General features: G+C 46.4%; 7 protein-coding genes and 1 non-coding gene across 8 annotated transcripts; 2 read left to right on the forward strand and 6 right to left on the reverse strand.

The window, feature by feature from the left end:
- Window positions 1-1,146: 1,146 nt before the first annotated feature.
- Window positions 1,147-2,106, reverse strand: TrAFT101_009616 (uncharacterized protein; the record flags this gene model as incomplete). The annotated part of the gene is made up of 2 exons (XM_066128713.1): window positions 1,147-1,716; window positions 1,795-2,106. 2 exons carry the CDS (start codon window positions 2,104-2,106, stop codon window positions 1,147-1,149), a joined length of 882 nt encoding a protein of 293 aa, XP_065984833.1.
- Window positions 2,107-2,577: 471 nt separating this feature from the next.
- Window positions 2,578-4,887, forward strand: TrAFT101_009617 (uncharacterized protein; the record flags this gene model as incomplete). The annotated part of the gene is made up of 4 exons (XM_066128714.1): window positions 2,578-3,153; window positions 3,222-3,949; window positions 4,008-4,701; window positions 4,768-4,887. The coding sequence occupies 4 exons, from the start codon at window positions 2,578-2,580 to the stop codon at window positions 4,885-4,887; spliced, it is 2,118 nt and encodes a 705-aa protein (XP_065984834.1).
- Window positions 4,888-5,631: 744 nt separating this feature from the next.
- TrAFT101_009618 (uncharacterized protein) lies at window positions 5,632-7,563 on the reverse strand (the record flags this gene model as incomplete). The annotated part of the gene is made up of 1 exon (XM_024900073.2): window positions 5,632-7,563. One exon carries the CDS (start codon window positions 7,561-7,563, stop codon window positions 6,157-6,159), a length of 1,407 nt encoding a protein of 468 aa, XP_024761445.1. The 3' UTR covers window positions 5,632-6,156.
- A 2,970-nt stretch (window positions 7,564-10,533) lies between these two features.
- On the reverse strand, window positions 10,534-11,001 carry TrAFT101_009619 (uncharacterized protein; the record flags this gene model as incomplete). The annotated part of the gene is made up of 2 exons (XM_066128715.1): window positions 10,534-10,859; window positions 10,914-11,001. The coding sequence occupies 2 exons, from the start codon at window positions 10,999-11,001 to the stop codon at window positions 10,534-10,536; spliced, it is 414 nt and encodes a 137-aa protein (XP_065984835.1).
- Window positions 11,002-12,758: 1,757 nt separating this feature from the next.
- Window positions 12,759-14,128, forward strand: TrAFT101_009620 (uncharacterized protein). The gene has a single exon (XM_024908096.2). The coding sequence runs from the start codon at window positions 12,891-12,893 to the stop codon at window positions 13,989-13,991; it is 1,101 nt and encodes a 366-aa protein (XP_024761443.2). The 5' UTR covers window positions 12,759-12,890; the 3' UTR covers window positions 13,992-14,128.
- Window positions 13,794-16,632, reverse strand: TrAFT101_009621 (uncharacterized protein). The gene is made up of 4 exons (XM_024903876.2): window positions 16,524-16,632; window positions 16,091-16,466; window positions 15,728-16,033; window positions 13,794-15,672 (listed from the first exon to the last, which is right to left on the reverse strand). Exons 2-4 carry the CDS (start codon window positions 16,431-16,433, stop codon window positions 14,315-14,317), a joined length of 2,007 nt encoding a protein of 668 aa, XP_024761442.2. The 5' UTR covers window positions 16,434-16,466; window positions 16,524-16,632; the 3' UTR covers window positions 13,794-14,314.
- Window positions 16,633-17,010: 378 nt separating this feature from the next.
- Window positions 17,011-17,103, reverse strand: TrAFT101_009622. Its single transcript has one exon. It is a non-coding gene; the product is annotated as a tRNA-Lys (tRNA).
- Window positions 17,104-17,506: 403 nt separating this feature from the next.
- TrAFT101_009623 (uncharacterized protein) lies at window positions 17,507-19,436 on the reverse strand. Its single transcript, XM_024910608.2, has 3 exons — window positions 18,866-19,436; window positions 18,423-18,810; window positions 17,507-18,367 (listed from the first exon to the last, which is right to left on the reverse strand). Exons 1-3 carry the CDS (start codon window positions 19,274-19,276, stop codon window positions 17,595-17,597), a joined length of 1,572 nt encoding a protein of 523 aa, XP_024761441.1. The 5' UTR covers window positions 19,277-19,436; the 3' UTR covers window positions 17,507-17,594.
- Between the last annotated feature and the right edge of the window lie 2,792 nt (window positions 19,437-22,228).

A 22,228-nucleotide genomic window follows, 5' to 3' on the forward strand; every position in this document is an offset into this window, starting at 1 on the left:
ATTAGCGTTTTGTCCCATTAATACGAGCAAAGCTGGAAGCAGCTCTTCTCTGGTTGGCACTTTGATGAGGCTTTGTGACCGGCCTTCCTTCCAAGGAAGCTAGATCAAATAGTCAGGCCGGGCTTTAGCCGGACTCATAAGGTATAAAGAGAACGAAGGTCTCTTTACATTAGATAGAAAAGACAACACACGTTCGTTGCGCAATATGGCCCCTAGCTCTAGTAGCGGCTTCGTTCTTGAGAGAGCGAGGGCGTCGCAGCTAGATCAAATGGTTCCTTGACATGTTCTCGCTCCGTGGTCTTAATAGCGGTGTGACAAGCTGGGTTTCCGCAGATGTGTTTGTATGCGTGAGAGCCTGTGTTGAGGTGCGTTCCCTGCTTGTCAACAAAGCACCTTCGCAAATCTGCTTCGCAGCTTTGCTCAACAAGTTTGACTGTAGAAAAATCTATAAGAGACCCGACGCCGGGATATCCCAAATTCAGATATATTATATCACCAAGCCGGACATTCAGTCCTTCTACTAATACATGCCTTCTAAAATCGGACTTCTTCGATTAAGCTGCAATTCTTGGCCGTATCTCAAAGACATTCCGGAGCGTTTGAATTGCCTTATGTATTTTTTTTTAGCAAGGATATATTTCATTGATATGAGGCAAAATAGGGAGTGTCGCACCCTGAAGAAAGCTATTTACCTTTCAAGTGCTTATACCACTTGAAATTACACGAGGGAAACCCTCAAAAAACGCGACGGGAATTGTTCAACGTCCGTCACACTCCACATAGGTGTGTGGTCAAGTTCCAATTGCCCATAACAGCGGTGTACACCTGTGAATATTATTGTCTTACATCAGGGAGGGCTTCGCCCATGAAGGAAGAGGTTGGAAATCCAGATCGCTGTGGGAATCGAACCCACTCCCCACAGGGCTGCCAGTCGACCTTAGGGCCGAAGCCAAAGGATTTCCAACCATAAAGAGAAATAAGTTTCCACCTATGAAGGAGGTAAGTTTTCACCTACTAAAAAAATAAAGAATTTAGGGTCTCCCCTGTTGGTTTTCACCCATGAAGGAATAGAGTAATTTGAGCTATCGCCCATCCTCTGGCTACCATCCTTATGAAAAAGGGACCTGTGGGATCATAATCCTCTTTTTACTCGTCGTCGTCTTCGAACTTGGTGACTTCAGCAGTATCGGAGATCTCATCGTCGTCCATATGGCAGTCATTCTCCCACTCCCCAACATCTTGCGATAGCATGGGAGTCTCCTTGAGAGAATCGGGAGAATTGCGGGCCGCAGTGTCATGAATTGGACCGGGCCGGAGGGGAAGGCTGGTGGCAACTGTGGCAGGAGTAGTAGTAGTAGTAGTAGCAGCAGTAGTAGTATTAGGAGGAGGAGGAGGAGGAGGGGCAGGGGTAACACCAGCATTGGCTTCAGCAGAAACTAAAGCAGCAGCAGCAACAGCTCTTCTAACTTCAGCTGCAGCAGCATCTATACGAGCAGCATCAAAAGCAGCAGCAGCAACAGCAGCTCTAACTTTAGCGGCGGCTACGTCAGCTTCAGCGGCAGCAAGAGCATCAGCAGCAGCAGCTCTAGCGGCGGCAGCATCGGCAGCGGCAACAGCAGCAGCAGCAGCAGGAGGAGGAGGAGGAGGAGGAGGAGGAGGAGGAGGAGGAGGAGCTGTGGCAGCGGCGGCAGCAGCGGCAGCAGATCGTGGGGCATACTACAGTTTGCGTTAGAAATGCTAGCAATTGGAAATGGAGGGAGCAGATGAGGAGAGGAGAGGGAGATCTGTACTCACTGCCTGTCTGCTTGCTCGCTCGACACGGACGGGACGGCCGAGAATCTCGAAGTCCTTGAGCTCCTCCTCAGCCATTCGGGCATCGGGTCGCATGTTGAAGCCCATCATTACCCAACCTTGATGTCGTTCCGGGCTGCTCGCTCCTGGTGGCCACAAGAAAATGAAAGAGTCAGGCTTTGTGAGTCTGGCTCTGATGGCGGCCTCAACCGCGGTCGGGGGAGCGTTGAAGGGAAGATTTCTGGCAACGAGGAGGAGCCGGTTCTTTCGATAGCCCTTGATTCGATCCTCCCACTGCGGATTGTATCGAGGCATTCTATTTATCTGATGAGTTCTGGCTTTCGAGCGATAAGAGGAGAATTAAGCCATGCTAGGCTACTTACTTCGTTGCGTGGATGGTGAAATACAGGTGCTTGAACGTGTGTGGGGGCGAAGTTGTGTTGTTTGCTTATTTGTTTGATGGCACTGCTTGGGTTGAATTGTGAAAGGGCCTTGAGTGAATGAGCTGATAGTACCTTGTTAACAGACGGGGGGTCTCCACATAAAAAGTGAGCCACATCTGATCGATCACAGCTGTCCCCACTCCCTGTTTTAGGATCTGATTTGCAGCTCAGCCCAGCCCCAGTGTTAAGTCTCTACTTAGCCCAGACGCTGTTGACTGTGCTTTGATTGCAACGATTCTCGTCGTCGTTCTCAAAGACTTGACCATGGAATTCTTCACGACATCTCGTTGACAAGGCACTTTCTTTCTACAGACAAATCTTGTACAACTTCACCACCACTACAATGCAGTCCATCGCACGCAACCAGGCTACCGTCGCCAAAATCCAGTGTCTTGAAGACGCACCTCTGAATCCGCTGAACGGAAATGCGTGGCCCTCCAGCCACAACGACATTCTCCAAGGTCGTCGCCGATTGCCAGTCTATGGCCGATACCAAGAGATTCTCGATAGGTATCACCAGTCTCCAGTGGTGATTCTATCAAGCGAGACCGGCTCGGGCAAGTCGACCCAGGTCCCCCAGCTACTTGTTTACGACGAGTACGAAAGTGGTCTCCAAATCGCCTGCACCCAGCCACGTCGTCTAGCTGCAAAGGAGCTCGCCAGCCGCGTCTCTGACGAGATGGGGGTCGTTCTGGGCGAGGAGGTCGGCTACAAAGTTCGCAACGACCAGAAATTCGACAGGAAGAAAACGCGGCTCACCTACATGACCGAAGGTGTCCTCCTCCGAGCCCTGAGTTCCGATAAAAGCCTATCGGCCTACGCGTGCGTCGTCATTGATGAGGCCCACGAGCGTACTACAGATCTTGACCTGTTACTGGCGCTGCTGAAAAAGACTGTAAGCCGCCGTAAGGATTTCAAGGTAAGTGCCGCTTTAATAGCTCTATAACTCTTTAGTTGTCTGACCCTGACTAACATTGGATATGACAGTTGGTAATCATGTCGGCAACGATGGATGCGAAGTTGTTCCAGGATTACTTCAACAACTGCCCACTAATTCACATTGAAGGACGCAATTTTGACGTTGAGATTTTCTACGCGTCAAATATCGGGACAAGTTTGATCCCTGCTGCTGCGGGTATGGTAGTCAAGATCCATAAGGATCAAAAGCCAGGCAACATCCTGGTGTTTCTTCCTGGAGAGGATGAAATTGGACAAGTTTGCAGACTGATTCGTGAGCATACTGGCGACCTCGACGTCTTTCCTCTGTACTCGTCGCTATCTGCCAGTGACCAGAGATTGGCCCTTTCCTCCACAGGTCCAAACCGCAAATGCATCGTGGCGACCAACATTGCAGAGACCAGTTTAACTATCGACAATGTTGTCTACGTCATCGATTCTGGGCTGTCGAGGCAGTTGATCTACAACCCTCGTCTCCGTCTTGAGATGCTAGAGCTGCGCCCAATATCTCAGGCATCAGCGAAGCAGCGTACGGGTCGTGCCGGTAGGACGCGAGATGGCGTTTGTTACCGACTCTACAGCAAAGAGGCCTATGACCGTTTGGCTCCATCTACTGAGCCCACTATCCGCTGCGCCTCGGTCCACTCGGTAATTTTGAGGCTGGTGACCAACGGCTACAGAGAGATCGTCGATTTTGACTGGATTGATGCCCCTCATCCAGAGTCAATTGCACGTGCTGCTCAGGATCTTCGAGATTGGTATGCAAACAACCGACCCTTTTCTATCTCATTCGCATTACTAACACTGCCAAAATAGGGGATTTTTGAATGACGATGCCTCTTTCACGCTCTCGGGCCGCATTGCCGCTAGATGCCCACTGGATCCAATCTGGTGGCGTGCCATCCAAGTCGGTATCAAGCTTGGATGTACCATGAATATCGTTGATATCGCGCTTCTGTGCAGCTCCCAGACATCCATCTTCTTGAACCCTTCGGCATACCGGGAGATTGCAAACTTCGGTAGTGCATTTTTCAAGGACTCGATTTCCGACCACCTCACCCTGGCAAACGCATTCGATGCCTATATGCTCGCACGCGAGCTGTATCAGCAAGAAAACGGCTTCAAATTCGACCTTGGTGACTGGTGCTTTGATAACGGTTTGAACATTGGAGCGCTAGAGGAGGTTCGCAAAGCGCGACTCAGTTTTGGAAATTTCCTCAACGACATAGACAAGGGCCCCCATAACATCAAGATTCCTAGGACCCGCGCGCCGGCTGGGGATGCGACGCGTGTTCGGAAGGCTTTAGCAATTGCCTTCTGCACACAAACTGCCATCCACCGTACAGAGGACGTATACCGAACGATCCATGAGAATACTTCCGCCCTTCTGTCACCACATAGCTCTCTAGTAGAGGGTAACTATGAGTGGGTCATATACGACACTTTTCGCACAACGGGAGGGAAGCAGTATCTGCAAACAGTTACAACAATCGATCCAAAATGGCTGATGGTAAGAATTCCCCCCTCTTGATCTTTCTTTTCTCTTTTCCAACCCAGTGAGCTAACAATATTCCAGGAGCTGCCCTTTTTCCAAGAAGACAGATTTACCAAAAAGGTGGACGGATCCTTGAAACAGCCAAACGTTAAGCGCTCTCTCGACGATGCGAAGGCTAAACTCGAAACAGCGAAGAACTAATGGCCCAATGTGTGGTGTTCTAGCGGCCTGTTTGATCATCGCCTTCTCTCCTCCTTAATCGGCGAAAGCGAGGACGAAAGTCCAATCTTCTTCCATTTCTTTGTAAGTGAAAACCCTCCTCCTTAATCAGCGAAAGCGAGGACGAAAGTCCAATCTTCTCCTTAATTTTTTCTTCATGGGCGAAAGCCCTCTTCTTTAATTCGTGAAAGCGAGGACGAAAGTCCAAACTTCCCTTTTTTTCCTTCATGGGGGAAAACCCGCTTCCTTCATGGTTGAGAATCCTCGGGCCCAGTCCCAAAGGTCGATCTGGCAGCCCTGCGGGGTATGGGTTCGATTCCCATGGCGATCTGAATTCAAAACCTGTTCCTCGATGAATGAAAACTTGCTCTTTAATACATATAAATCCATGCTAGCTGCATATTTTCAGGTTCATAGACCATTCGCTGAATTTATTGGTGGTAGGTGCTCTATATTGTTACGCTGTTTCCTATAATCTGCCTATCAGACCTAAACACCCAGGGCGTCGAACAGCGCACTGTTCTCATAAAAACATGTTGCCAATATTGTGGTACTGAGAATCGTTTGATTTATATTCTTAAGTTGCCGTTTAAATGGGATGCTCTTACAGCCTGATTGACACGCCATATTTCGGTCGCTAACATGTACTCGAATAAGTAGAAGTAGAAGGATAATGAAGCCACATCGTGATTATGTAAAGTGAGAAAATAAAAAAAATACTCTAGGCTCCCCCTCCCCCCTCTTTTTAACTGATCTCCAAATCCTCCCCGAAACCAGTGTTTGATTGCCCGGCTACCAGCTCAATTCCATCCCCATATCTGCCACCTCGTCCCCTAACCTTGGCATTCCGCGCCCAAGGCGATGATTTAACCACTGTTTCACGAAACGCCTCCGTTGGTACTGAGTTAGACAACCATAAGATACAAATGCCTGACATCCTTCCGGGGCATGAAGCCAGAAACAACTGAGTCAACTCCATAGTCATTATAACACCGAAAATGAGGATCGCTGTGGGAATCGAACCCACTCCCCAAAGGGCTGCCAAAGCGATCTTGGAGCCTAAGCCCAAGGACTCTCGCCCATAAAGAAATAAAGGAAAATGGGGGTTCCCCCGAGGACTTTCATCCATAACGCAACGGCGTTCGCCCATAAAGAAATAAAGGAATATGGGGTTTCCCCCGAGGACTTTCGTCCATGAAGCAATAGATAGAATAGGCTTTAACCCATTTAGCACCATCTTCAGCCTTTGTCTTAATCCTTCTCGCTCTCATTCTCGCGCTCCTTTTCGCGCTCCTCGGGTTCCTCCTCGCTCTCCTCTGGTTCCTCCCCGGGCTCCTCCTCACTCTCCTCGCCCTCCTCGCTCTCTGCACGTTTAATGGCTGCCTCTACTGCCATGTAAACTCGACGGGCAGCTTCTGTAGTCTCATCATCGGTAAGATTTATGGGTGAATCGAAGCCGTGTTCTGCGAGGTAAGCCTCCACGTCACTTAGGCCGACAGTTCCGTGATGAGTAGCAAGGGCGATCAAAATGCTCTTTCGCATATAATTTCCTGGTGTTCCGAAAGGGCGTAGATGGTAGTACCGGGCCCAGACATCCTGCCACCCGCGACGTTTGAGGTCCTTGATGCGAATGAGCGCCATGATGAAATGGAAGTAGAGAAAGCGTGAGACTGGACGCTTCTCGTTGAGAAACACCAATTCCTTTTTATCGAGTTCCTTGCCAAAAAAACCCGGGAATAGTTCGTGGTTCCGGATATCAGGGGAAATGACCTCCGTGCGCCATCGCGTTATGGGTGTTTCCATCGCATTGACCGGGACAACTACGATGTGATAGCTGTCGAACCACCTCTTAACGCGGTCCGACAAAAGAAGTGCATTTCCCGCTCGTTGAAGTGATTGGGCTCGGTCACCAAATAGCAATTCACCGAAGCCGTGGTCGTCAAGCAAAAAGGGCACGATGTGTGCAGCTTTATGATAATCTGATTGATGCCACCTGCCGGTTATCTGGCACCAAGAGTTGTTAGGAGGGGCGTCTTTGTGGTCATTGCTATTGCCTGCGTAGTAGGCTAAAGCGTTCCGGCGCCAATTCGGGTCGCGTTTTTTCTTGTATTTCTCCTGCCCATCGCATTGCTTATAAAGAGTCAAAAGCAACTCAGAAATGCCACCGCTAAATGGATTTATCACCCGGACTGTTCCAGGATCTTCGAATCGCATCTTCTTCCTTTTGTGTATCCATAGTTGGTCTCCGGCAGAAAGGGAGCGCCAGTTCAGTTCTCGGCGACGTTTCTCCGCAGACTTCGGATCCAGAATACCGGCTTTTTCCTCTTCGTCCACAACGTTTCCCTCAAGCGTAAGCGACTCTTGGTCCTTCCAAGCCAACTCCATACCAAGGGATGCCAACTCAAAGCCCTCATTGCGATCTATTTCCGGCTGCTCCTGGTCCGGCGCAACCTCTGGCTCCACTTTGCGCTTTAAAGCCTCGAATGTTGCCCGCAGCTCCATCGAGATACGTCGTGCTTTGTCGAGCTCAGCCCTTGCTATGACCAGGTTGCGCGGCATAATGGCTTTGGAGGGTGGGCTGATTTCGGGTGAGGCTGTATGTAACGACTCCGGAGTGCTCTTCTTAGCTACTCCTGTATCTTGGTGAGCGGCAGACATTGTTGGTCGAGATGGTGATGGGAGAGAATGCAGAAATGGTCTGTTAAGAAGGTTGAATTGGGTTATTGTTTGGTCAAATTTGCTGAGCAAGCGTTGGACTGGCGCGGTGATGTGAAATTGTGTATGGGGAAAGAAGCTTGAGGAAGTGCTGGGGAATTCTGATCTTTTTGTTTACTGTCTGGAAAACTTTGGTTGGAGTGGAAACGAACTTTACTTATATTACAAGAGCAATTGAGCTAGGTATATACGTACGTTACAATGCAATGTGTAAGGCTGATTAATATAGAACTAGCAGAATACTACACCTCAGCTACTATCCAACCTCTTACCTAAGTAGTAGTACTTACTAGCACCTAGTTCGGTAGGTAGGTACGTAGGTATGTAGTACGATATAGTAGGTAATGTATACTAGGTGCCTTAGTAGGTAGGTAGGTATATGGCATAGTGTCTAGAAACATTTATATCTGGTATTTATTCATTTTCGCTGTTGCTGAACTTCTATAAGACCTTTTTTGCTACAATTCCTCGTGGTGTCTGACGGACGACGAAGAAATGCTTAATGTATCTCACATAGGCTTCCTTTTTCTAACTATCAGCTTAGCGGAAATTATTTTATGTGTGTGCTGTTTAGAGCGGTGTTGGCTTGTTGGCTTGTTGACCTGTTCGCGGTAACCTCAAAATCTATCTATATTTAGAGACTGCTTATTCAATTTGCCTAGATGGAAAGGCTTCGGCTGAAAGGCAAGCATTTGAGCTAAAAGTGAGTTAATGCTAGCTGTAATATCTACCCAAGCGATGTGTAGCTATAGAAACCTTTGCACAGAGTACAGTGGGATATGTGAAATATCTTTCTCGCTGCGGAAACCCTTCAGAAGCCCTGATTACTAGAAAAAGAACGTACACACGCGTACACACGCTCCTCTGCAGAAATTTTCCCCTAGCTATTGTACTCTTTGTTTCTTTAAGACATCGGCTGCTAGATAGATCAAATAGTTCCTTGACGCATTCTCGCGCCATAGACTATACAATAGCAACAAAGTGCGTTGACTAGCAATGTATTTTGCATTTGCACGTGAAAAATTAACTTACACAGCAAGCTACCTACTAATAGTAAAAAGCTAAAATGCATACTGTACACACAGTAAAATGTACATGTGGGTTAGTGTACGACCCGCCCAGGATTAAACCAGACCTACCGACTAGGCAAGCCACGTAAATAAGGCATATTAACCAAGCACTGATCACTACGTAGAGATAGACTGAGGTTACGCTCAAAGAAATTACATGATGCATAAGAAGCTGCTATAGGTTGATTCTTATCGCCAGGCAAGCCTTGAGAGGATGGGTTCCAAAGGTCTTTATATATGTATATATATAGATGATGGTGTCGTATTTGTAGCCAGCGTAGGAGCACCATCATTTATTTAGCTATTCAAATCTGTAACGGTATGACGAGTGAAATGGGATCGCAGTAGAAGCCAGCTTTGCCCCTTGTAGCTCATCCTCTGTGGCTGTTTGCAATAAATTTTCACCGTATGCTCTCATTTGGTTACAACATGCCAAATTGCTGAATTAGATGTGAAAGGGGAAGATGGTTGTCACAAAAGTGGCGAAATAGCGCCTTTTCCGAATGTCTGATACGCTTGTGGAGGAAGCCTGTCTGCAAGTACCAACATGTTACGGCAAGCAACAAGTGAGGCTGTAGTAGCAACGCATCACCTGGGGTAGAACCTATTTTCAAGGTTGTTGCCTCGACCAAGGGATTATTAAAATATAAAGGCTGAAGATCAGCCAACTCTGGATGGAGCCAATCTACGTATGAGTTGGAGTAGCAAGCATACTTAGCCGGAGACTAGAAAGCTAAATGTTACCTAGCAATTGATACCTAGTAATTGATGCGCAATTTGCTAGCATCTTTCGCTTGATCTCTTGCCCATATGGACCTCGTCTGATTGGACACACCCCAGAAACGAGCAAATCGCAGAATTTCCAAAATTTACATATGAAGATTTTTGCTGATAATGGTAGTGACTTTTATAGTTCCATTGGTCGAGAAATCAGTCTGTAGTAGCCATCGCTGAACACGGTATGATGCGACGCCTATGTTGGGTACCGACCTGAACATCTCACATATACCTCTGTCCCTGGGGGACAAAATGTTGAATGAGGTTTTAGACTGAGAAAAGTGCTCCCAATTTAAGGGATATACATATCTCCTGGCTCCCATCCATTGTACCTAGCCTACTTAATAGCATCAAAGCTAGGCCAGGCCATGGAGAGCGGAGATGGATTAAAAAAGCTCTCTTCCGAGCATTCCTCTTGCCTATTCCTGACATATATTTGAGTATAAGACGGTCTTCTCTGATTAGCTAAAAATATCACGTTTCGTCTTGGCAATAATGACACTGTCCCAGTCTGCAGCCTTTTAGTTTTGTCCTAAGCGTCCTACGGGCTGACCACAATCAGTAGCTTTGTATATCCGGCTTCCACCGACAAATACAGCTAGTAAATTTGGCTGCTGAGGTACTGAGTCAAGTCGGAGGAAATCCTTCCCGACTTTTGCAGACTTATGGGAAGAAACTCCATCTCGATTTCATTGATGGTTGATGGTTTCGAGGTACCCTGCTTGAACGGGTAGCATCTGCATGTGTTACACAAGCAGCATATTTCTCGTCTAACAGTCTCGGACACCAACCGTGCTTCGTACTAGCTTCTACCCCGCCTGTGCTACCAATCTCACTGAATGGTCCGACAATATATATGGAGGCAACATCTCTGGAGTGGTTTTGCTACCTACTGTTCGCGACTGAGCTGTCCCCAAATTCCGAGTGCGCATGCAAGGGATGAGAAAACTCACCTGCCGAACTCCCAAGATGCGTGTTCTGGACGGCGAAGATTGTAAGAATGCTCGACAGTAGCATCAACGAGACAAATTGCTTGCTTGACTGATTCATGGTCGTCCCCAAACGTTCATGCCTGTACGGCTTCATCGTAGCTGTGAAATTCCACCTCAAACTTCTGCTTCTCATGCTGGCGGAGGACCTCTTTCTCATCAACAGCAGCCAAAAACCACCAGATTAGCTTCATCTCACCGTCCGCAATTTGCCATTGCTGCATTGCAATCAGCTCGCGGGTGCTTTTAAATAGTCGTAGTCCATCCGGAACATCTCCAGTCTTTACCGTGGGACAGACGCGGGAAACCAGGCCGACAGACAATAGATAACAAGGAACTCCAAGCTCTTCGGTGGTTTTACGAATTGCTGTGTCTTGGCTTCCCTCGCTAAGATTGCGACGTCCTTTGGGGAGGGCGTACTAGTCACGTTGTACCGAGTGGAGGATGCAGACCTCACGAGCCAAAAGCCGGAACAGAATAGTGCCTGCGCTTTCGACGAGCTTGTCTACTGTGTATATTTCTGTCTTGAACTGAGGAGCGGCCATGATATCGCACCAAAGATTGTATGTGGAATATCTGGCACTTGTGGAATCTTGGCGTTGGAATTGGAATCTGTGTAAACAATGTGGCGCTCAATTGGTGCCGCCATGGCTGACGAGGCGTGATTACAATAAACGACCAGCCGGATGCTTGCGTGCTTGAGATTTCCGAATGCAAACATCAAACCCATTTTTGCCGTTGTGTTGAGTTAGCCAAGCGCAAAGTTAATACCCAAGATAAACAGGGACCAACCTAAAAGTTTATAGTCTATCTCTCTGCCAATCGATGCAAAATACCAATATATTGCTCTTCCCTGACCGTGTCTTAAAACCAGCCTACGAGTTCAACAACAGGATTCCTCGATTACCCCTCCCTTTCTGGGCGCCTTTGAGAAGCAGACGCCTCTTGACAAAGTTTTTACAAATTGAGTCAAAGTTAAATTACGGAAGATGGTTATTTGGAAAGATTTTGGACTGTAGGAATAATAGTATTTGAGTATCCACTGTAAGTATCTGTACCGCTGCCTTGGCTCCCGTAGCTCTAGCCTTCTAGCGATATTAAATCTGTCAAACAGTCGAAAGTATATTTGAATAGAGTAGTACACTTTGAAATTATTGCTTTTATCCCTCCTCTTTTTTTCCTTCTTCCTAAAAAAAAGGCATTCCTCGCAGTTATTTACCTGCTGTGTATGAAGTGACTGGTCAACGATCAAGCTCAAGTGGTCATATTCACCAGCCTCTACGGCGCATACATTAAGTAATAAACCGACATATATTTATTGACATGCGCCATGAATACCACGTAATAGTGCCCAGTAATGACTGATAGTCCTGTAAACGCCATTGGGCCACGCTGCACAGCTTTCATGCCTGTATGGTGAACTTCATGTACTGATGAAACTAGAATTAGTGGAGAGCGGTATTATGGAAATTGCGCAATAACAAAGGTTTTTATGAATTCTTATGACGGCATGGACGCCTAAATCTCAGCCTGATTTCTTGCGCTTTGCGCACACGGCGCTGCTTTACATGTCGTGCAACACAAAACATATTATCTATAATAATACATGTGCCAACCAACAGCGTAATACCAGCATAATGGTTCATTATATCGCCTCATTATAAGAGGTAAATCAAGTATTAAAATTACGGGCATCAATTGCTTCGTTAATGAGTTTATGATATTTTATTGAGGTTATGTATGTAGTCAACAAACAGAGATATATATACTACGAGTACGGAGCACGGTCGGTAAACATAGGATTACTCGCTTTATTATTGACATAGAAGGCTGAAATATATTTTATCAAAGCCACGGATTAACGAGTCAACAAAAACTATTAAATATACTCTTCATATGACAATCTTGTGATAAGGTTGCAGGATGCGGCTTATCCTTGTGGTATGTAGCTAGCCTCGGTAGCCGCATTTGGGTGAAGCTTATTGACGAAATGATTGGCATGGAGATTAATGTATATTATGTCTTATTCAGCTTAAATAAACCCACCATTTCTGAAACGGCATAGATGTGCGCTCACAATCATATGCATGTACACATCTACTCTTTGCTGCGGGTACAAGCATTTGCATTGCTAGTGCAATTTAGACTCTAGCTATGAGTAATATTGATGTAGACACGTAAGAATAAGGATAATAGAGGCATTACATTGACTAACATGGGTACCTTAAGAGGAAGAGGAAAGTCATTGCTGTAGTTAAAGGGAAACGCGTAAGGACAAAGGACGCAATATAAAAACCCTTCCTCTCCATGCAAGAACGTTATATCAATTTAACCTTCAATCCAACTTTTAACCACAGTTCTGAGTCTTCACACATCCATCTTTCACAAGCTTTCTTCGTACAAAGACTTCTATCATTGCTTTCTTCTTTAAGCCATGTCTGACTACACTCTTCGCCGCCTTGCAGAATGGACGCCTCACAGCGGCGTTATTCTAGGCTGGCCGGGCTTGGAGGGAATCCTTAAGGACTACCCAGATATGCTGGCCAAAGCAACACAGGAGGTGTCAAATATTGCCCAGGCTATCGCTCACTTTGAGCCTGTCACTCTTACAGTCGGTGCTGAGCGTATTGAGGAGGCCGAAGCATACTTCAGCGAGATTGAAACCCCCTTCCCAATCCAACTGCACCGCATTGAAGGGGATAGCATGGATGTCTGGTTGAGGGACTTTGGACCGGTATTTGTTATTAAGGAGGGTCCTAGAGACAACCGCAGCCTCGCTGGCGTTGACTATAACTTTAACGGCTGGGGCGGTAGGTACCCCACGCCCACAACCACTGAATTTGCGGAGAAGTTTCTGAGAGATAAGCGAATTGAGCGTATTGAGACATCTATCGTGACCGAAGGTGGCGCGTTAGAGACTGACGGCGAGGGAACTCTAATGCTAACGGAGAGCTCTATTGTTAATGACAATAGAAACCCCGGCAAGAGCCGCCAAGAGATCGAAAATGAGCTTGTGCGCACTCTTGGTGTTGAGAAGATCATCTGGATTCCCGGCAGGCCAGGGCTTGACTCAACTGACTGCCACATCGACGCCCTGGCCCGTTTCGTCCGCCCAGGTGTCATCCTCCTGAGCAGAGCCAATGAGGCGAAGCCGACAGAATGGACGATCGTTTACGAGGAAGCTCTTGAGATTCTAAGCTCTGCTACGGATGCAAGAGGCCGTCCATTTGAGATTATAGAGGTGGAAGAGCCCGACGAGGATCTCTTCGAGCCTCCTCCGAAGGGCGCCCTCGGGGTTAAGGGCATCGAAGACGATCGTGCTGTGCGAAGTTACACCAATTACCTTTTGGTCAACGGGGGTATAATCCTGCCTCAGTTTGGCGATCCAGCGCATGATGCCGCAGCCATCAGAGCTGCTCAAATGCTCTTTGGTGGGGAGAGGAGAATCTACCCCGTTCTCATTGATCAGCTTCCCATCTTAGGGGGCGGTGTTCATTGCGCCACTCAAGAAGTTCCTTTGATCCCTGAAAACTGAGGTTTTTCTGAAATGGGCCATTTCCAATGCACTCAGCCCTTTCCGCTGGATTTTATTTGAGCATAGCTGCCGTAATATAGTGTAGCAAATAAATTATAAATTCTGGTTACATCATGTCGCTACAAATTTGAACAAATAACGCACCGTAAAAAGGTAGGAAAGACATTCATCCTAATCATTCTAGAATAATGTTCGACTTCCATTCAACTGCTAATGGCAGTAGCTGTGAATATAATTGGGTAACACATCTTAGGCAAGGAAACAGTAAGACAAGCATTTATTTGTTTGTAGTTGCTCTTCTACTGTCTCTTTTCTCGTGAGTATTATACTAATTCAATGCTCTGCCGGTCTGATTCCTTGAAATGTCTCTCCAAGTGGCCTGTCGGGCCCGGTTTATCAACGTTATCATCCATCGAGAAGCAGTCCAATTCACCAAACCCGAGTCGCTCGTAGCGCGGGGGATCACTCGCGGCCATTCTCAAGACAAGATAGCTATCACGGTATTGAAATGCTTTCCCATCATTGTGTCGATATATGGCCTGCTCAATATGAGCTAGTTTAACAGCATGTTTTGATCCTAGGGGTAGCTGGTATTCGATTGTTGGGAATTGTTGCCAAGCACGGCTTCCATTCACTTCAACCTTTGCATCTCCCTTCTGTGTGACTGAAAGCATGCCATCCTGTACAAAAGTTGAAATCACTAACTTCGCGTACTCAAGCTTCGATGTAAAAGCAGGACCGCTCCATTTCTCTTCCCATTCTTCAATACGAAGAGACGGAACTATTTTGTCATAGTATATAATGTTTTGGAATCCAACTCCAGATTCACCGCGCGGAAGCATGCATAACCAAGACCAAGATGGAAAACTGCTTGTTGGTAATTTGTTAGATGGCCGAGAGCCCTTAAATGGACCACCCCGAACGGACCACTTTAAATCAGCGTGTAGTGTTTCTTTCCATAGTCCAAGCATGGGTGTATGGCCAGTAGCAGATTTGTAGTAGTTAATTAAGCCTGCCGCCGCCGCCGCTGCATCGGAAGGATATGTGAGCTCTCGTGTCGCATATGACTTCAACCACATCTGCCATAAAGAATAAGCTCGGACCTTGCTTGTAAAGTCGAAACAGTTTTCAACTGTAAAACTGTAATCCAACGCGGGAATCACATTTTTGGCAGACCATGTTCCATCTTCTGATTCAAAAAGTTCTCGGCATTGCCACATTATTTGATCGGTTGTAAAATATACTGTCCGTGGCGCTAGTGCGACTTCTTGGAGGACCCAGCCCCTTGCAAAATATGGGGATGATTTACGGGATAGAAGTTCACGGTATTCTTGTTTTAGTGCCGATGGCCTAATCATCAGTTCTTCACAAGATCCGTCCCCTGTGTATCGTACGGTTGGGGCTCCAGGGCTATAACGAATTACGGCAGTAGGTATATCCTTGGAAATATGAAGAAAAGATAAATCAACTATGCCTCCATGAGCATCGTGTGCAGCAGAGGCAGCGATGTTGATATAGCTTTGACGGTATATGTCTGCCATCTTTTCTGCTTCAGTTTCCCAGTCGCTATAGTCGTCTTGGATGATGCAGAGGGAATCAATCCATATGTACTGGACACCAAGCTTAATAGCAATTACGACTGCGTCTCTAAAGTTCAGGTTCAAATCATCTAATGATATACCTTCCTACATAGTTAGCTGAGCGTAACAATATTGTTTTAACAAAAGATGATTTACCTTTATAATGATGAGTTATATTCTCCAAAGTAGTCTTAAGTGGCGGCTTAGAGGTCTTGGGTCCCCAGCAGTGACTAAGAGTAGCATAGCGAACATCTGTGCCGACAGAAGCAGAGGTCTCAATTAACCTGATTCTTTTTGTTCTTTCAGCTTCTTCTAAATCCAGAAGTCTTCGTGGCCTAACGGATGGTGTTTCCACACACCGAGTATGGTGACAGTCGCAGTCTGATAGCCATTTTGAGATGGCGTTGAGGCGAGATTCGAACGACGGCATATTCTCTTGCCACATAACCCTACTTTCAATACCTAGATTTCCCTTTTAACAACAGATATATTGAGGGGCAGTGGCATAGCTGAACTCACTCTGAGGATGTGCAAGGTAATACACAGGGTCTCTAGGACCTGCGCTTGGAAACGGAAGGTCTTCCACCCAGGTGACATGTATCAAATATCTTTCTGACCTATTTTTGACTTCCGCGAATATTCTGTATGACACTCGAATTGGCTCATGGCCAGAATAACGAGGCTTTCCATTCAGAACAACTCGAAATACGTATTGACATAGTGGGCATTGGGCCGCTGAAACTTCGAGTGCTTCAAAATTCGGCTTGTAGGGTATCATAAAGTTGGCCTCTGATGGTAGATTTGGATTCTTTGTCCAACTGATGAAGTTCTGACAAGGTGAGCAGAGGAATTGAGAATGCATATCTGCAGCCCCTGAGGTATTTTTCTTCGCTTTCTGGAAGGACTATCTGAGCGGAGTCAATAGTAGGAGGACGAAAGGCAGCCAGCATACAGTCTATGTCATCTATATTTCGTTTAAGTAAATAAAAGAGCGCCATCTATGGGATAGTACTCCTGGAAGCCACATTGATGCAGGGTTCAAATTTTGAATGCATGGAGGCGGGCTGCCTTAACCTATAAAACAAGATCCGCTTGAATGCATATGCGGCTTTACGCTGTTTCCCCCCACGCTATGTAGGAGCCGAGAGAGCGAGAGATTACATAGCCCTGCCACCGTAATCTTGGTTTTAGTAGAATGAGCCTTCAGTGTCGGCACCTCCCGTCCGGAGGAGTAATATACATGTAATCAATCCCGACTGTTTGTGCCGCATAAAAGTTCCAACACAGGTGATACCCAACATACATGTAGTTGTGCTAGTGTCCCGATGAGTGCTGTGTTGATGTGAACTGATAGAGGGAAAAAAGGGTCAAAAGCAAAAAAGCAAAAAAGCAAAAAAAATAACCGCTGCGATATCCCAACCAGGTGCTTGTATAGGAAAAGCCCAATGCGGGGGTCGAACCCGCAACCTTGAGATATCAGATCGTGTGCTCTGAATAAGAGTCTCACGCTCTACCGATTGAGCTAACCGGGCTTACATAAGCAAACTGGCTAGGCTCTAAGCGGTTGCTGCTCGTTAAAATTTCGGCGATGCTATGTGGATTATAGATCTTTGTGCTTTGGAGAGACGAGCTGGGCAGCAGATAGACAGCTTGATACTGGCAGCTGGATACATGGAATTGTCCTATTCCACCCATCTAGACAGTCTAAATAGCCAGTTGGCAAGGGATTGAGTGGTATTACGTAGAGCCCATGTGCTAGCTAATGATGAGTTTGCTGATCTGCTCCAATACATCCCCAGAGTCAAAAAGGGTTTGTCTCTTAGAAGTAAAATTTATACCTTATACTAACCTATAGTATATATATTGTCAAGTCTTAGAATGAATGAAATGATTTCGTTGTCTTATTTATTAACATGTATTATGGAAATGCAACATCTGTCCTGCTGCTCTATAAACTCTAATGATAGAAAGATCATGTGCTGGAATTACAATTATATACATATATAGTTTACTTTAAGCATTGTTATCGGCCAGTATACTTCTTCTCGATATGCCTGCCCACAGTATACACAACAACTGTAATAACTGCGCTCATATATATGCCCACATCGCCTCCATCGCCACCAAACTTGGCCGCAATGGGCCCCACATACCACGTCTGGCTCATGCCCGGTACACCTCCAGCGAGATAACCTGCCAGCAAGGCTGTTACAGCCGCAACCCCCCAAGGGAGCAAGTTCGGTTGGTCCCAGGCCTCGAGATTGTAGCCCTCTTTGCGGCGAAAGACACGATCTTCAAGCAATAACACCATGGTGAAGCTAACGGTCCAATAGCCTAGCAGCGACACGAAATTGTTGACTACATTGGATAGATTCTGCTGTCCCGCAATGGCTAGCACCGCCACTACAATAGCAAAAGCCAGGGACCAGATGAAGCGAGGTACGGCGTGGAAATAATTACCCATCAGCTGCATGCTTAGGCCAGATGAATAGTTGATGGCAATGTTGTTACCGAGGACAGAAAAGGTGAGCAGCACGAGGCAGAACCTGGACCAAGCATGTGGGTGGTAGATCTCGCCGATGAGGCCACCCAGGCCGTGGTTAGTGTAGGCATCGGCGTATGGGGGGTAAGCAACCGTAGTGGCAGCGTTTCCGAGGCAGCACCCGATAGTGACGGAAAAGGTGGTAGGGATGACGATGCCCCAAAAAGTGAGGAAGAAGGTCTTCCAAGCAGGAGTGCTGGCGGGAAAGTTGCAGTAGTAGTCTGCGGCAATGGAACACCAGCCCGATGCGTTGGCTAGCAATGATGAGTCAGGGCAGGTTAAACCAGGGGATGGGTTTCAAAAACTTACAAAAGTTGATCGCAACAATGGTGAGAAACGTCCCTGAATATACCAATCCAGAGCTGCCGTCCTCGCCTGGGAGATCAGTCTGTATATGAGGCGCCGCCTGTCCGATGAGAACGCAGATGAGGATAAAGGTATAGATCCATGAGTATTTTTCGAAAGTGTGGATCAACCGGAAGCCAAAGATGGATACTACATAAGATATGACGGCTATGATGACGATGCCAACAGTGATGCTCATGGTATAGCCTGACACTGCGCTGAGAATCTGGCCAACGACGACATAGTTGACGACTGCAAAGCCACCACCCACGACTATGTTGAGGACGCTGCACAGTTTGGCGCCCCAGAAGCCGAAAGAGTATCGAGATACGGCGATTTGTCTCATACCGAGCTGCCTTCATTAGAAACATGTTTAGAGGTTAACTACCACGCTGGAGTGTCCTTACCTTTGGTCCTAAAGTTCCCGTAGTCGCAGTCATCAGCGCACCCAGTATTATACCGATAATTGAAGCCGCAATCGACTGTTTCAGAGACAGGCCAAATTCCGGTCCCAGCAACCCCAAGGGCAAGACGCCGACGTGGATGTTGAGCGACCACCACATGAGAAAGATATTCCACACCGACGGCGGGCGCTTCTCCTCCTCTGGAATCCGATCTATACCCTGCGTCTCAACGCCCAGTTTACGATCGAGCCATGATTCGAAGCCGTTTAGATACCGCAAGACTGCGATACGTGTCTGCAACTCATGCACGCGATCTGTCGTGAGAACAATGGTTCGGCCCGCTTCGCCGTCAGATTGAATGATGCCTTCGGGTGTCGGAGACCCCGATTCGAGGTCGCGCTTCTCAATGGACATGGTGACGAATTGATGGCCTGGGAGACTTCAAGGAAGGACAAGCAGCCAATGCAAATAGGACTTCACATCACACGACAGCAAAGCCGACGTGTAACCCAGGGGGCAAAAGAATTTAGAATCGCGTATGGCATGTTTTTATGGCCTTTCTATTTCTTCTTATCTGTTTGACATCTTCTTATCACCAGTCACTTGCCAGACGTAAAATTTACGATGCCGTCTTTTCCGTTTGATACTCAATGGGTGATAAGAAACGGTGGTTTATAATTGGCTCGCTTTTAGGACTGGGATGGATCAGTTTCCCGATACGGATCGTTTCAGATAACTTTAGTGGCGACCTACCGGGTTGTGGGAATCTTTTTGGCTCTAGTCATGGTTTTTCGGCCCTCGTGTCCCGGAAAAGGTGCTGTAACCAGCTTAACGCTGTTATATTACAACGCATATAACTTAGGAACTTTTCACTATCAAATTTGTAAGAAATAAAGCCATTTATTTAGCTTCATGTTAGGCTTATATATGTGCATGTGCCTGTCATAATGGAACGCCGATAGGCCGCTTTGACACCCCTGGATTTATGGTATGACGTGAATTCGACGGAAAGCATTTGTTTGCAGTGTTATTGTACGTGCAGTTGTAGAGTTCCTTTTTCTTCTTTCTATAATGTCTTTTTTTTTTTTTTTTTTTCAAATCATAGATTGTCTTTATACTTGTCGTTTTTTTAAAACCCTACTTGAAACAACGCAGGTCTGGCATTACACCGTTATAGAAATCACGATTGATTTATAGATCAGGCGTTGTTGCTTTGTTGTTGTTGCAAGGATCAACATCCCGTGAAAATTAGCCTGCCAAGGCTTATTGAGGCTGTTTACATGCTGTGAGCTTTCTAACAGCAGCGAGCCGGTTACAATGCGATATCTTGAAGCTTGATATATCTCTACAACCGATCAAAAAGGGCTCTACTTGTTTATAAATGTAGACCCTGTCGATGGAAAGAGGGGATTAAGAAAGATTAGGTGAATAATTAATCTTGAGCATTCTTTGCTATCAAGTGCTTGCATTCTTACAGATAAGAATAAGCCTATAGTAACAAGCATTCAACGACACCCCCTTTGGCTGTATAGCTTTTTTATTATATATTCCAACCCCTTCAACCTTAAATAACCCATATCCCTTCCACCTTGTCTCTAACTATCAGTATACTGTTAGTGCGTTACCTTATATCCCCGCTTCAAGGACGTTAGCATACGGCCGCTAACTGTGTAACGAGCTTGGGGCCGTGAATTCAATGGGCCCTAGTCCGTCTTTGGGGCCTTGATTTCCATTATACTGCAACAACTCCATCAAAATTCCTTCCTCTAGAGAGATCGGATCAGTAGGACTTATGTCACAGTTCTTGCACGTGCATCCCTGGCCACAGTTGCAGTTACTGGGGCTATTATAGTTGTAGGCCGCCATACTCGCATCCTATTTTAGACTATGAGCCTTCTGCACTTTGTTAATATTCATCCTCTTTTTCTTTCTTTCTTCCCTTCCCTTTCTTAATATTTGATCTCTCTCTCTCTCTCCCCTTCCTTTCTTGCTCTTTCCAGGTCTTCATTCGTTTCTTTAAGAAGAAAATTAATAAAAATGGTATCAGAGCACACATGGCCTGTTATGTATATATAGCCCGTACTATAACAATATAAACAGTTCTTATAGCTAATCAGTTTGTTGAAAGTCGGGAACGCACCTTCAAACTGACGTGCACACACACACACACACACACACACACACACACACACACATACACACAAACATATCATCAGAAACCCAGCTTGTCAGACCGATATCAAAAGCGCAAGACGAGAATAAATCACGGAGTCATTTGAGCTAGCTGGCGCGGCCTCGATCTCTCAAGAATAGAGCCATGCCCCAGCTAGTGGTTAACTCACATAGTGAGCTTATGCTGCTTCTTCTACCTAGTAAGAAAAGCCACTCTCTCTGTGTCCTGCTGTGCCGGGCCAAGGCCGGTTTAATACATGTAGTTAATCCTAGCTTCCTCTCCTGCATGGAAGGCAAGCCGCAACACCTGGCTAAAATATAAAAATACTTTATGAATTCAGTAATCCATAACTATGTAACAATCCGTATTTCCTGCCAGGTAAGTAGCACTCAATATTGCCAAGGAATACATCTGGATTCTGGGTTTATATTGGCAGTGAGGTTAAGAAGTTCTTATAGGCAACGTTATTGTAATCGTATGTGGCCAGCGGTGTAAGAGCATGGAGTGCAACCTAATCTTGATTCCGTGTTGAGGACTAGCCATCTAAGTGAAGGTAAGAAGTGGACTTATATATCTAGTCGTGGTGATGGATTTCTTTTGGCTTGTCTGGCTCGTCGAGCGAGCGGATCGAGCGCTTTCCTTATGGAACTAGCGGATCGAGCTACTGTCGGCCGCAAGCGGTCTGCAAAAAGGATAGAGAATCCGAGAAATGTAAACACACGAGGAGCTATTAATTAAACATACGTATAAACCAGGAACCAGTTTTACACACGTGTGCGTTTATTGCTGATGTGTATGCGAATGTTCATTTTGCGGTCCCTGTTTCTTTGTAGCCCGCTTGGCCCGTTATGCGACCATAAAAGTCGGGTCGTAACATCACACTCTGATACAACAGTAAATATTCGGGTTAATGCGACAAACAACAATCGCACCCAAAACCCCAAGACCTCTGGGGCGTAATAAAGATTTCCATCGACTTTCCGAAGGTTGTCTATCGACCATCTTGGACCACGCCCTATCCGACCTATTAATACTCCGTCAGCTACCTAGGGTCCCGGTTCACCGGCAACGGTTCTGGATCTGATTGAAATTGATAGTCTAAATAAGGCTAGCATATATGCAGGTTGGCCCATCTAAGCAGGGTCTGGACTCTAGATAGATGCTCACTAACTAGTACTGCCTCTGCTGAATCT

This window comes from Trichoderma asperellum, chromosome 6 (assembly GCF_020647865.1).
Source record: "Trichoderma asperellum chromosome 6, complete sequence".
Taxonomy (NCBI): domain Eukaryota; kingdom Fungi; phylum Ascomycota; class Sordariomycetes; order Hypocreales; family Hypocreaceae; genus Trichoderma; species Trichoderma asperellum.

Excerpts from the sequence above, each read along its gene's own strand:
- TrAFT101_009620 (XM_024908096.2), top strand. The coding sequence starts at position 12,891 with ATGTCTGACTACACTCTTCGCCGCCTTGCAGAATGGACGCCTCACAGC.
- TrAFT101_009623 (XM_024910608.2), bottom strand. The coding sequence starts at position 19,276 with ATGTCCATTGAGAAGCGCGACCTCGAATCGGGGTCTCCGACACCCGAA. Across the intron at positions 18,811-18,865 it reads CGGGAACTTTAGGACCAAAG|CTCGGTATGAGACAAATCGC; the intron begins GTAAGGACACTC and ends TAATGAAGGCAG. Across the intron at positions 18,368-18,422 it reads CATTGTTGCGATCAACTTTT|CCAACGCATCGGGCTGGTGT; the intron begins GTAAGTTTTTGA and ends CATCATTGCTAG.
- TrAFT101_009621 (XM_024903876.2), bottom strand. The coding sequence starts at position 16,433 with ATGCATTCTCAATTCCTCTGCTCACCTTGTCAGAACTTCATCAGTTGG. Across the intron at positions 16,034-16,090 it reads TTACCTTGCACATCCTCAGA|GTATTGAAAGTAGGGTTATG; the intron begins GTGAGTTCAGCT and ends AGGGAAATCTAG. Across the intron at positions 15,673-15,727 it reads TATAACTCATCATTATAAAG|GTATATCATTAGATGATTTG; the intron begins GTAAATCATCTT and ends CTATGTAGGAAG.